Raw genomic sequence first — 13474 nt, 5'->3', positions numbered from 1 at the left:
ATATTCGGCGCAGCGGCTACGTAGAACTATGTAGCCTCGCCTCACCACGTGCGCCTGTGATTGTGGTCGTCTGCCTGCATACGGGTGTATTGGTGGCACTCGGGAAATTTCGGATATTTTACTACAATAAACAATAGAAGTAAGAGAATTGTTCACAATAATACACCTGTGCCTTAGCAATATAGGTGATTGAAATCATGACAGCTATTTCAAGCTTTGTCTGTTAGAAGTGCTGAAACAAAATAATGAGCATTTCATTTGTGTTAAGCATTTTCTCTCACCCGCGGTTGCTCTAGAAAGTGATACTGCCAGTCTCCTGCAATAGGAAAGAAGGATTGGTTTCAGGTTGGTGGCGTCATTACATCAAAGCCTTGCTAAAAGCATCTTTCTGAAACCTAGTATGTGCTTTGGCCGTCGTTATTAAAATTATCCTTATTACAAAGCTTTGTGAAGAAAACTATAACAAATTTCGTCAATTTATATACAGCGAATTTCTTATTATGATAGTATTTCTTTTGAAGGTATGTTGAATATATTAGACGTAGATCCTTGTTAGTGTTTTTAGGGCATGCTATTCAAAAGAGATTTTTATGTGTATACATACATTTTTCCATACTTTGTTATTAAGTATGTGCAACCTGTGAAAAAGTATCTGTTATGCATCGATTACAAATGTTGTGCTATTTTTAAGAAATAGTTTCCCCTGAAGGTTTTCCTAATTCACTTACAGTCTGGTACAGTGTAAGTTTAAACATACCCGACACCTCGATTGTTGTTGTGTATCATGATATAATATTATATAAAATTAACATGATTTGAACACTTTTTCAATTGTTTTGAACTCAAAGAATTTCATTGTAACCTACTGGAGTGCAAGCTGACATTGATATTTACAATCTACATTTAATGCAAGTAAGTTTTACAGTTTGATGGATATGAGTGTTGAGCTTTGAATAAGACAACTGGTATTTTGTAGACTGGAAGATCCGTCGATCGAGGGCGCTTCCTCGAGCGACGGATCTTTCATTCTTGGTATCTTGTGGCATTCGTAATTACATAAACAATAATTATGGAGAGGGAAGCATTACATTGCATACATTACATTACATCACATTACATACATGATTTAGCTATTATATTTTACAGATATACCTCATCATCTTTTCTGTGTCATTTGATTATTATTCGATGATGGTAATTCATGTATGGAGAAATGTTCATACTATTATTACATGTATACGTATTTCAGAGTAATTGTGCTTTTTCTTTTATCTTCTTTTAAATATCTCATCATTTTTTCAAGGGCTGTGTAATTTATAAAGCAGATTTCCATATGCTTGTGGGTGGAGTTTACTTTTCATTGTAAATCTCATTTTCATTGTAATTCCCACCAATGAAATTCAGAAACAAATATCGATTGTTGGGTCTTGTCACACTATGAACATCAAACAATGCAACAGTAATCTTTTGACATATTATACCAGTGCATTGTTGGTCAAATTACAACCATCTTATTTGTCGAGACATAATAATATTGTATTCATAATTTCACAATAAGTTAGCGAAACAAAAAATCGTTTTTCAACGTTTCAGGTAAGAATTTCAATATACTGTTATTATGAAAAAGTGATAAACCACCAGAGCAATGGGTATATCACTCCATATATCCACAAGCTATTGCTTGTGCTCATATTTTAAGAACTGGTCAAATCGTGTGGTACACCGGTCACTTGGGTTGTTTATTACATAAATAAACCATCACATAGACATATACATAATATATTTCCCGGTTAGAAATTGCGACTTTTCATTTGCTAGCACTAGTTGTCACACTAGTTGTATACATTCAGTTTGTAGTCAGCAATGATGTGTACTACACATTCCCCATTCACCAGATTAAAATGTCTTGAAGGAGAACCATGTGTATTCAAGTTAAGAACACTAACAGTACAAATAATTTTCTCAGTAGATGATGACAGACCATTTTGTTGCTCATACATAAACATTTCACTCAGGATTACTTGGGGACCGTCTCAGATTGTTGCATAGGTTCAAAAGCGAAATTCTTTTATGTACGGGGAGGGGCTTTGACCTCTAGTCAATTAGTAAACTTAACTTTCGCACTTTTATTCTGATATCACAATTTCTCTTTACATTGTGTGTAAAAACAAGCAACAAAATAGAGTCAATAACTTTTTGTTTACATTTGGTTAAATAAGGCAGGCCAGAGTGCTTGTATACACAATATTTAATAGAGCCTATGGACCTTACCTTGTAATACATGTGTTCATAATGTCAAATGCATTTGAACACATTTTGATGCACTATTTATCAAAGTACATAATGGTTGGGAACTGTTGCAATGGACACACACATCATGCAGCCTGGTCTATCAAAATCAGTCACTGTGATACAATCTACCATACGAAAGTATACCTTCAAGTTCTAACCAGATTAAAAACATCAAACCAAGGACTTCACTGACAAACAATGAAAGTGTACAGACAAACAATTCCATAAATATAGAATATGACGATGTAAATTAACAAAAACCCAGCAAACCAAATTTCAAAGCAATTTCAGCATTGTTTTCAAAACAAAATTGACATATTTACATCCACAAATGTACGATTTTGTCATTAATAGCCTGACATTTGCTAGATTAAGCAGTCAAATTTACTATACAAATGACATTTTTGTTTGTGTGTATGTGATCCTGCAAACTTGTTAATGAAAAAGCTGAGTGTTCACAAGATCTGTAAACCACAACTTCTTGCAGACTCACCATACGGCTACTTCCGTGCAACACTTTTTGTACAATGTGGTATGTTAGCTGCCATGATTGGTAAAATACCGTCAATGTCAGTGGGCTCACATTTATTTCGATGTGGCAGGCCTGTGGTTACAGAGTTTTAGCAATTTGCAGGATTGCCCCCCTTTTTTTTACCTCATTTGCATATTTTTGACACTGACAGTTCATTTGAACAAATTCACATCTCCACCCCTTGGTGCACCTGTACACCAAATACTAAGATGGTAGGTGCTGCGGTTTAGGAGTTTTTGAAGTGGACAGACATACATCTACACATACTAATATACATACATACATACACTTACATACATACAGACGCCGCCAACTTACCATTTAAGCTCTCTTTGGTATATACACTATACCAAATGTGAGCTAAAAATCATTTTCTCCGAAATTACTTATTGGATTGCTTTGAAACTCAGATGGCATGATCCTAAGGTTGACCTTTGTCAGATTTATTCAAAGTGTGGTGAACTTTTCATATTTGTATTTTTGGTTGCAAAATCATCTTCTCTGAAACCACCTGTCTGTTTTCTTTGAAACTTGATATGCATGTTTCTAGGCACAACCTTAGTACCATATCAGGTCTCTTTGGTATATATACATCTACCAAATGTGAGCTAAAAACTGCACACTCGTACCAACAAATTTACAGTGTTTCCAACTCAATGTGTCATGCTTTTGTGTTTAATCTGAAACGCAATTTACCGACAGTAACATTGTATCCTAAACTTTTCATTCATTATAAAGATACAAAGTATCATTTCTTAAAATTTGCTGTCTGTCTGCTTTGACCTCACACACACACTTCACTCTCACTGTGTGTTCACAAAAACAGCACTAAATACTGCAGTCTTCATAAGGCACATAATTCTCAGCCAAAAAATATCAAAACAGAACCCCATATATCACACATCAACATTATGCAGTTTTGCACTTTTATTGATGGGGAGGAGTTTTGATCTAAACGAGGGAATTTTGTTTCTTGAACTTATGTGTCAATTTGAGATGGTCCCTTACTTACATCACCGCACTACCTCACACACTGATTGTAAACAGACAGAGATATAATGTTTCATGAGAAAATAACAACATTTAATAATCAATATTTTTACAACATCGATGAATTCATCCATCAGGTATGATCAAGAAATCAAGATATTCTGGATGACAAGAAAATATCAAAAGGTTTAATACTTTCCTTGCAGTATTAATAATTATACATATTTGGGGATAAGTGATGTTAGCGGATTAATATTTGAGGATGTGCGGTTGTAGTTTGGTTGGAGGGTAGTGATTTCATTGTGATACGGTGCAAGGCATGGTTAGCGGTGAGTTTCCTTCTGCAGAGATAAATGTGATGCAATAAACTATGTGCTGGCCGAGTGAGGGCGTCCTGCTGAAGATGATTAGAATGTGATGTGGTGGTCACTGTGAATGGCTTCATGGTTAGTCTTCTGCTACTGTTAGCATAAAGTTGAAAACCGGAACGGAAGAAAGAAAGAAAAACATGTTAGAACATTAATGATACTTTTATGTTACAACTTCTTCATCAACACTCCAAAGCTCAGGTATCAACCTTATTGAATTACATGGGTCATTGTTATTTCAAAGTCATTATCTGAACTAGACTGACCAATTGTACAGCATTACACAGAGTCATCACAAACTGTTTTCAATAATACTGTTACCTTCGAATATTGAGTACATGTATTACAATCCATATTTTCTTCACATTATAAATAAATGTCACAGATTTAACCCCTCTCGTAGTCTCTGATGTGTATATCTACATGTATATTGGCAAAGACTCTTTGAAGTGTGCATGAGCACTGAATACTTGACACTAAGAGTTCACATTCACTATCAGAGACACTGAATGGCCCTTGCTCTGCTTAACTTGCCAACTTCTGTTCCTATAATTGGCATGGTGCAATGTCAAAAACAGACCTATCTGTTACATGCCATAGTGTTTGTGCTATATTACTCTGTGAACGGAAATTCTACTAGCATTGTCAAGGAGTACTAAGCTAAATGGAATTGGTATACAAGCTGATGGATAATGGGAGATCTGGTACCATGCACTCACTGCTCCTAAACAGGGTTGAATGATAGCTGTTCTTATAAGAAAGTTGTTAACATACAGTAACTCACTGATTGAAAATCTGAACCTTGATATTGCCCTAAACTGGAGAAACAGAAGTCATTATTATTTCCCTACGCTAAAGAAAGCTGTGACGGTAGCTATTATTTATATCTAGGAGTGCCCAGCATTCACGTTTTCCTACTCTTGAGAAAGTGAAAAGCGGTTAGTTTGCCCTTTCCTTGAATCTATGGCTATCTGGAATGAATGGAAGGGATGCTGACCTAGCTTGTACCTGTATTCATTCTTGGAATGTTTCACAACGACAAAATGAAACAATATGTGATAAATCTGATTTATATTTTGGCTCGGTGATAGCATGAGTGTTCATTGGTGTAAATTGTATGTACAAATGTTCATAAGCAGTTGTTACATGTATGTGTAGTGATGGATGAAGCTTGCATGGGAAGTGACGATGCCATGGCTGGTATTCAGGTAAGTGTACAGGGAGGGTAGGCACAATTAACTGAATTCCTTGAGTGTAGATATAACTGTACAATAGTTCTAACTAGCAGCTTCTTCAGTGTTTTCTGCTGCCGGTTCTCCCTCAGTTTCTGCCGCTGGTTCCTCAGCCTGATCTGTTTCACCCTCTTTTTGACCCTCACCTTCATCCCCCTCTCCCTCTTTTTGATCCCCATCCTCCGCTTTTGTCTCTTCCGTTGCTGCCTCCCCCTCTCCCCCGGCTGGTTTTTCTTCACCTTCTTCCGTTTCCCCCTCTTGTTTTTCTGTTTTAGCTGCGCCTTCCGCATCCTGTAAAATTTCAGGTTCAGTTTCTTCATTAATGTTGTCTAGATGTTTGTACATGTTTGTGATTATAACAACTTACAATACACAGGATACATAAAGTTAGGAAAAAATAATCATAAAATTGTGTGGATAAGAATACTATGCGAACTAAATCTTTTGCTTTTGTTACGTGTGTTATCTAATATATATGTGTGTGTGTGTGGATAGCATCAGATATATACATATAATCCTTCATGTTCAGTGTACTATGACAAGAGTATCAGAGCTATAAATCTATGGCTGGCTTTTTTTTCAATCAGTTACAGATATTTTACACAACTCAGAATACATACTTCAGAAATGCAAGCCATATAACAGTTTGAAAAGACAAAATCTCTCATCGATACAATTCATTTGTGACTCAAAAGCATACCAGGTGAAATCTGTGTTCTTGACGTTAATTCAAATATAAATATACATTCAACTCCAAGGGCAAAAATAAACATGTTTTAGTGAAATCAACTACAATTTTCTTTCTTGTAAATCAGTGACATGAATTATTATATCAAACACAATGGAATAAATGCCAGTGTGTTGTCATTGCCTTCATTGGACACACTGATGCACCATCAAAAGCCAAACATATGACTAAATCAGATACATTTTTGGTCAATAGGTCTACCAGTATGGACCAGACAAATTCTTACAGATGAGGGCAATACTACACACTTCAAAAACAAATATTTCTGGAAGCTGCAACAGTCACTATCATGGTACTGGTAGTGAAATAGTTGAATATCATGAAATTGACCAATAACTCTGCACAATACGAGACAAAAGTCGATGACACTGAGGACATTGACCTCTTCTTGCAAGTTTTCCTTACCTCTTTCTTTTCAGCCGGTTCATCACCTTCTGCTACTGGTGCCAAATTTGGTGCTCCCGGCAGATTGGATTTTTCCTTCAATGTAGCTTCTTCTTCAGCTTTTCTTTGTTCCTCTCTCGCCTTTGAGCCATAACAAGAGAAAAGGAGAAAATGGTTTTGTAAGTCTGAGTTTTCAGTAACCACAGCTGGTCAAACCTGTGACCTTGATGAAACACTGGCAATGGCATAAAAAGTCTGTAAGGTGCGTCAAGTTATCTATCTTACATGAAACTGCACACCTGTAGCCCTGGTAAAGTTTTACTTTTAAATGGCGGTAATAGCAGCACTACAGAAGTGAAAAAAATCATGTAACATGATAGCTTGAATGTGACTTCTCAGACTGTAAAATTACAGTTTATTATTATGTTCTTGTATTGCACTTTGAAAAAGATGGAGCAAGAAAGATTTTCAGAAGTGAAAATGAAAACTGACAGGAATATACGTTACTTGCTAACTCTGTTGCTTAGGGGTACTTTGAATATTTATATACCAAAGAGCATACAGTCAGTAACTCCAGCTTGCATTGTCAAGAATGATAAATATTCATTGAGTGACCTGGAGTTCTTGTCAATTCCGAGATGATTAAACCTAGAATTTTGAATGGACAACGGTACAACAAAAGCACATGCACAAATGCTCACAGAAATATAGGTATTTTCATAGGCATTTGTACACATGGGTTTGCTTGTACTGTCAGTACGTGATCTCTTGGATGTACTGAGTCTGTAGAACATATGGCATCCTTCTTATTCCAGAGTAGAACCACTTATATTTGACATATACCAAAACTTATACACTTTGCACATGTAAGTGATAATACTACACACAGTCCCTCAACTGCTCATAAAATATGTATCACAAGCATTCTGCTTTTACAAAATAAACACTAAAAAATTTTACGGCAGTGGAAGGAACTATATTAACTGCTTGCAAAATATACTTACAAGTCTCTCGGCTTCTTCCTCCTTGGCTATCCTCTCTGCTTCCTCTTTCATTTTCTCTTGACGTTCCTTTTCTTTTTCAGCTTCTTCCCTCTCTTCTACAAGTCTCTGTGCCTCTGCAGCTTTCTAACATAACAAGTTAAAAACAATGGCTGAACAATCAGTTTAGCAAGCATGACAATCATTACTCTGATTAGTTGAAAGACTGAAAATGATTCAAATCTTTATTGACAACACTGATTTAACCCTTTCACCGCCATGGTTTGGCCCAAGCCCATTGTCGTCAATGGTGAGTGTGGACCTGTTTACAGGGAATCGGGGTGAACAGGTTAAAATTTGGTGATATGGCATTACAAGGATTGTCAGCATACCTAAGGGTACAAACTGTGCACCTTCTCTTGCTGACTTATTTTGATACTCATATGCAGCTGTATTCCTTTAATTTCTACACAAGTCAGGCTAAAAAAACTGACAATATGTTTTAACAATGTTTAAAACCTACAGATACATTGATGATCTGTTGAGCTTGGATAATCCAGTCATATCATATCACCTTGATCATATTTACCCTGATGAGCTAGAGATTAAAGAAACGAGAGCCATGAACTCAGCTTCATACAGTATCTGGATCTGTTGCTTATACGAGTGGGCTACCTACTAAGCTGTACAACAAGACACACGATTTTGATTTGGAAGTCATAAATCATCCTTTCTTGTCAAGTAATATTCAGGATGGTCCAATATTGTAAACAATTAATATATCATTGAACTGCTAATATTTAACCTCAAATCACAGTCCCTCACTTAGCTGTGATATCGCAGCGGTACTTGTGGCGTATATCGAACGCGCTCGGGTCATTGGGGTCATCGCCACAGTCCCGCTGCGAGCCAACGCATAGGCTTCGTTGGCAGTTTACTACGAGACCGACCGGTATCGTAGATTTAGCTCGCAAAATAATAAAATAGATAAAGCATGCAATAAATAAAATTATACCTACTGTATCACTGACTATCTGAGACTCATCTTCTACTCCTGCTAACGAGCCCGACCGTGACAACATGTATTTTTGACCATTTTTCGGTGAGTCGTCGATAGTTCCTGCTTGACTTTGAACTTTTGACCTCCAACGTATCAGTGCGTTGTACGCGTGATTGAGCAAACATCGTAGAAAACCGTCGACAGCAAACGGGAAAATGGTCGAAAATACGTGTTCTTATCTTCAAGAAAGTTAGCAGGCGTACAGAATGAGTCTCAGATAGTCAATGATAAAGATGATACAAGATTATTTATTCAAAGGCTAATATAGTTCATTATTTTGCAAGCTAAATCTACGACACCGGTCGGTCTCGTCGTAAACTGCCAACGAAGCCTATGGGTTGGCTCGCAGCGGGACTGTGGCGATGACCCCAATGACCCGAGCGCGTTCGATATACGCCACAAGTACCGCTGCGATATATCACAGCTATCCCTCACTGTACTCGCATTGATGTGATTAATATTAGAACAGTGCTGATGTCACTATTAATCCATCACTTATATTTAGGTCACATTTTGTGGAGATTTAATCTAAAAAATAGCTAAATGAGCAATCTATGGGTACACATATAAAGTTGAATTTCACACTGTAAATTACCAAAAGCAATGATAAGACACAACTGACAGTATATTATGGTTTATCAGCAAACATGAACCCCCCAAAATAACAATACATCTACACTTGGCGCACCAGTTATTGGAACACTAAATTAGGTAATTACCCAGCAACTTGGCTGTGTACTTTGCTATTTGACCTGGCGTTTACCTAAACAAGAGTCTGTTTTATTGTCTGAAGACTGATAAGATATCCACCACACTCAGCAGGCAGCTCCATAACTGAGTAAACTGATATACCTGCACTGCAAAAAACATTTTTGACTGGCAGCTGCATGTAGTTGATGGGAGAGTTTTGAAGGGCCGGAATAAAATGTTGTAAAGTGTAAAACATGATTTGCCGCTGTCATTTTGTGTCCTGTTTTTGTATATATGCATGTTATTACCAGTTTTTTAATCACAATTACATACCGGTACATTGAAGAAACACTGACTGTCAGAGCAACCATCCAATCATATGATAAAAATGGACTGTTCCATCAACGTCGGTGGTGGGCTCATGGAAGGTGGTAAATTTGACGAGTTTTGTACACTCTAGATTTACAAGGGATGCTGCGATGTTTCAATTCCAAATAACATACAGAGGCAAAACCTGTCAGGTTCAGGCCCAGGACACAAAATGAGTACAATAGATTGTGTTACATCATAATATTTATTCCCCCTTTTCACAATTTTCCCATGAACTAGATGCCAGTTGAAAATGGGTTGTTCCAGTGTAGGCATATCAGTTTACTCAGTGGGAGCTGCCTGCTGAGTTTGGTGGATATCTTATCAGTCTTCAGACGATAAAAACAGACTTTTGTTTAGGTAAATGCCAGGTCAAATTGCAAAGTGCTCAGCTAAGTTGCTGGGTAATTACCTAATTTGGTATTCCGATTACTCGTGCCCTCGCTGTAAGCCCATGTACTGTATCTCTACAGCTATCATACAGTAGTATTTCACAGATTTCAAGTCATTTGATTAAAATCAGAATAAAACTTAATGTACCTAGAAGATGACACTTGCTGCTGTACCACACACTATCACTATCAGGTCAAACCAGTTAAAGCACTACATGTTGTATGTCATAGGTATCCGAGTAATGAACATCACATTTACGTAAGTTTTAATAATCTTCAAATGGTGGTCTGTTACAATACATTACATGTATCAAGGGATATGTTATGCTGTGTGACTTTGAACCAATTCGAATGGCCATGACCTTGAAGGCAAAGAGTGAATGACTCAAGAAACTGTATGACAGTTTTTGCAACAAGTCTTACCTGTTTGTGGTATTCTTCATTATCTTGAGATTTATGAAGCCACTGCGCAATGTATTCAATTGGGTCTAAGGGTCTTTTCTCTGCTACCTCAGCTAGCGCTTGAGTAAGGCAGTTTCCAAGATGTTTTTTCAAGTATTCCGGGTCCATATTGACAAAATACTACAAACAAATATTGGAGAGAACATCTTATAGAAACATTGATAATATGAAAAGCTAATTATAGCTTTCAACATTACATGTATCCGAGGATGCAAAAGTAAGGTGATATTAGTATTAAGTTACGTGAATTTGTGTTTAAAAAAAAACATTGCCTAAAACACATTTTACAACACATCAGGTAGAATGATATACAAGAGACAATGCTACCTCCATGGGTTTACAAATTCACGTCTGACATGTGTTTAAACACACTCCCTCTACAAATTGTCACCTGGTACAGTACTCGGGAAGTTTAGCATGAAATGGGCATGTAATAAATGCAGGTTATTCACTGGTTACACAAGAAAAACATATGAGTACGGATTAGGGGAGAACCATTTGATTTCTGGGGGGGGGGGTATGGAGGAAGAGGGTATGGGAGCAAATTTTTTTTTCCTGTCAGAGTGACAGCAATTTTTTTTTTCTACTGTCAGACCTGCATCAATTTTTTTTTCCAAATGGAGTAGCAGTGCAATTTTTTTTTTATTGGTCATCAAGTTTGTAATGTGTTGTATATAAGGGAGCCGTCATTATTGACGGCCTGAAACTCCGAAATTTCGAGTGACCCTTCCCCCTTCACCAACCATGATGAATTTGAGTAACCTCCCTCTATAACTCTGAAATTTTGACCATTCTGACCATTCCCCACTTAGAAAAGCAACAGTAAAGACCTTTCAAATCTTGATGTACCCTGCTAGACTATCATCAGTTATCTCATGATGGCTCAAAAAAGGTGAACACATCAAAATGAAATTCAAAGTCACAATAAAATAAAAATATAAAAGATCACGCAGTATCTAACCATATAGTATATTGTTTAATTTGGATGGATATTATGACAGGGTTTTCACTAGGATATCTGACGGGGCAGAATTTGAAAGTACAGGGGGAGAACATGAGAGAGGCTTAGGGGGAAGTGTCACAGGGGCTTTCCCCTATCTTACATGGAATTTTTTAAGATATTGATGTGTGCAATGGTGCAGTCTGGTGCAATCTGAGAGTTTTTTTAATTTGTTTACTAAGTGAAACTATTAGAATACCCCAAGGGGGGAGAGCACGAGAGGGGGGTTCCCCCTCTCGTATTGGAAATTTTGAGAAATTGATGTGTTTAATGGTGCAATCTGAGAGGAGTTTCAGTTTATTTTGCACTCGGTAAAACTGTTTGAAAATGACATTGAACACTGATATATTTTACATTTTTGCATGATCAGTTTTTGAGTCACAATATTCAACAACCAAACAATGACAATACAATTTGTGAAAAACAGTTCTGTTTGCCAGAGACTGAAGACAAATGAATATACAGGAACGGAAAATCTGTGACCTTCTTGTGTCATTTCTCCAGCTGCCAGCTTCTAATGAAAAGCCTGAATATGGTATGTTTGCGATCCGGTGTTTGTGGTCAGAAAAACAAGGCTCACACATTGTATTTCATCATATTTGTTGTTCCTCAATTTTTCATTGTCAAGGTACATCTTTCTAACAAATTCATATTGACAAAATAATATTGGTTTTAACACTAGTTTATTGACTCCTGTCTTGTGTTTTAAATTTTCACAATTTACAGAAGTCAAATAGTCCCCTTTAGATAGTGCCTATGCCATTGAGATATGGCAACAGAAATCCTGAAATATGATTTCTTGGGTCAGAAAATGGAAGGAAAACATTGAGTGTACTGAGGTGTAAAGTAGACCTATGTAGTGCATGCTTATATCATAAGTGCTGGGAAAAGAAACATAAGAATTGCTTGTGGTAAAACATTTGCGCCGCCTATGGCGGCGCGCCGGCAAAGAATACATGAGAATAAGGTTTCCAAATTTTGCTTATTTTTGGTGCATTGTGACAATTTTTTTTCTCTTCTGTCTGTTATGACAATTTTTTTTTCTCAGGCCATGACAGGATCAATTTTTTTTTTCTTCTCTCTCACCTGGTGACAAATTTTTTTTTCTCAAAATCCTCCATACCCCCCCCCCCAGAAATCAAATGGTTCTCCCCTTAAACCATTCAACACTAACCCATTCTGTGTTTAATATTCACGACTTCAACCGGTCTGCTTGTGACAATGCTACATAACAATTTCAACATGGAAGTTGAGGACTGTCAGTATGGAAGTACTAATTCATCTATATTCGCTGATTTCACACCATTTTAATACAGTACTAGGGTCAAGTATTGACCTTCTATCTTACTATACGATTACAGCATTAGAAATTACTGCCAGAAAAACTCACTTTACTTCGATACTCTACATATACGGTACTTGGTAGGTACAGATACTCGGTAGATAACAAGGTGTGCACAGACCAGAGCAGTACACTGTAAAACTGTATGTCTGGAGGTCGAGGTGAGCATGAACTGCATTCTGCTGCTATTTTGAATCATGATGATAATTTTTCAATTAAATTTTGACGATCAAGATAATGGGATTATACTGAGGAATTCGCCTACGAAAATTTAAAATACAGTTAGCAAGTAGTATCACGATATTGACTCAAGGTGTATTATATCTCAAAAATGTACAACATGTGTGAACTCACCTCTGTAGTTTAGGCCGCTAGACTGACGTCGCGTTGCTATGTCTCAATGTTTTGGTGTATAATCTCGTCTTTTCCCGTACAATATCGCGAGAACGACTGTCGGTGAAAATGTGAAGTCGACTTTTCAATATTTGGTAGGAAATGTGTTAAAGACGGCATAAGTTTCAACAAAAATAAATAAATAAGTGAATATAAAATATATATTGAATGTATAGAGCTCTTTTAACCAAAACGTTATTGCATCGTCAGCGTGACCTTGTGACCTTTTGCTTGAGAGAT

The 13474-nt window shown here is 36.9% G+C and overlaps 1 protein-coding gene across 2 annotated transcripts; it reads right to left on the bottom strand.

The window, feature by feature from the left end:
* Positions 1–3885: 3885 nt before the first annotated feature.
* Positions 3886–10615, bottom strand: LOC139122641 (DPY30 domain-containing protein 1-like). Of its 2 annotated transcripts, XM_070688224.1 has the most exons (5): positions 10461–10615; positions 7551–7673; positions 6568–6687; positions 5561–5705; positions 3886–4275 (listed from the first exon to the last, which is right to left on the bottom strand). In XM_070688224.1, exons 1-5 carry the CDS (start codon positions 10605–10607, stop codon positions 4262–4264), a joined length of 549 nt encoding a protein of 182 aa, XP_070544325.1. In that variant the 5' UTR covers positions 10608–10615; the 3' UTR covers positions 3886–4261. The 2 variants fall into 2 exon arrangements, with proteins under 2 accessions (XP_070544325.1, XP_070544324.1); XM_070688223.1 differs by lacking the exon at positions 3886–4275 and having other exon boundaries at positions 5258–5705.
* Between the last annotated feature and the right edge of the window lie 2859 nt (positions 10616–13474).

This window comes from Ptychodera flava, chromosome 22, assembly GCF_041260155.1.
Source record: "Ptychodera flava strain L36383 chromosome 22, AS_Pfla_20210202, whole genome shotgun sequence".
NCBI lineage: Eukaryota > Metazoa > Hemichordata > Enteropneusta > Ptychoderidae > Ptychodera > Ptychodera flava.
This window is presented reverse-complemented; position numbering and strand designations above follow the sequence as displayed.

What these genes read in the sequence shown, in the direction of transcription:
- LOC139122641 (XM_070688223.1), bottom strand. Translation starts at nt 10,607, where the DNA reads ATGGACCCGGAATACTTGAAAAAACATCTTGGAAACTGCCTTACTCAA. An exon ending in ATGAAGAATACCACAAACAG is followed by an intron (nt 7,674 to 10,460) that starts GTAAGACTTGTT and finishes TTGTTATGTTAG; the next exon opens with AAAGCTGCAGAGGCACAGAG. An exon ending in AGGAAGAAGCCGAGAGACTT is followed by an intron (nt 6,688 to 7,550) that starts GTAAGTATATTT and finishes TATGGCTCAAAG; the next exon opens with GCGAGAGAGGAACAAAGAAA.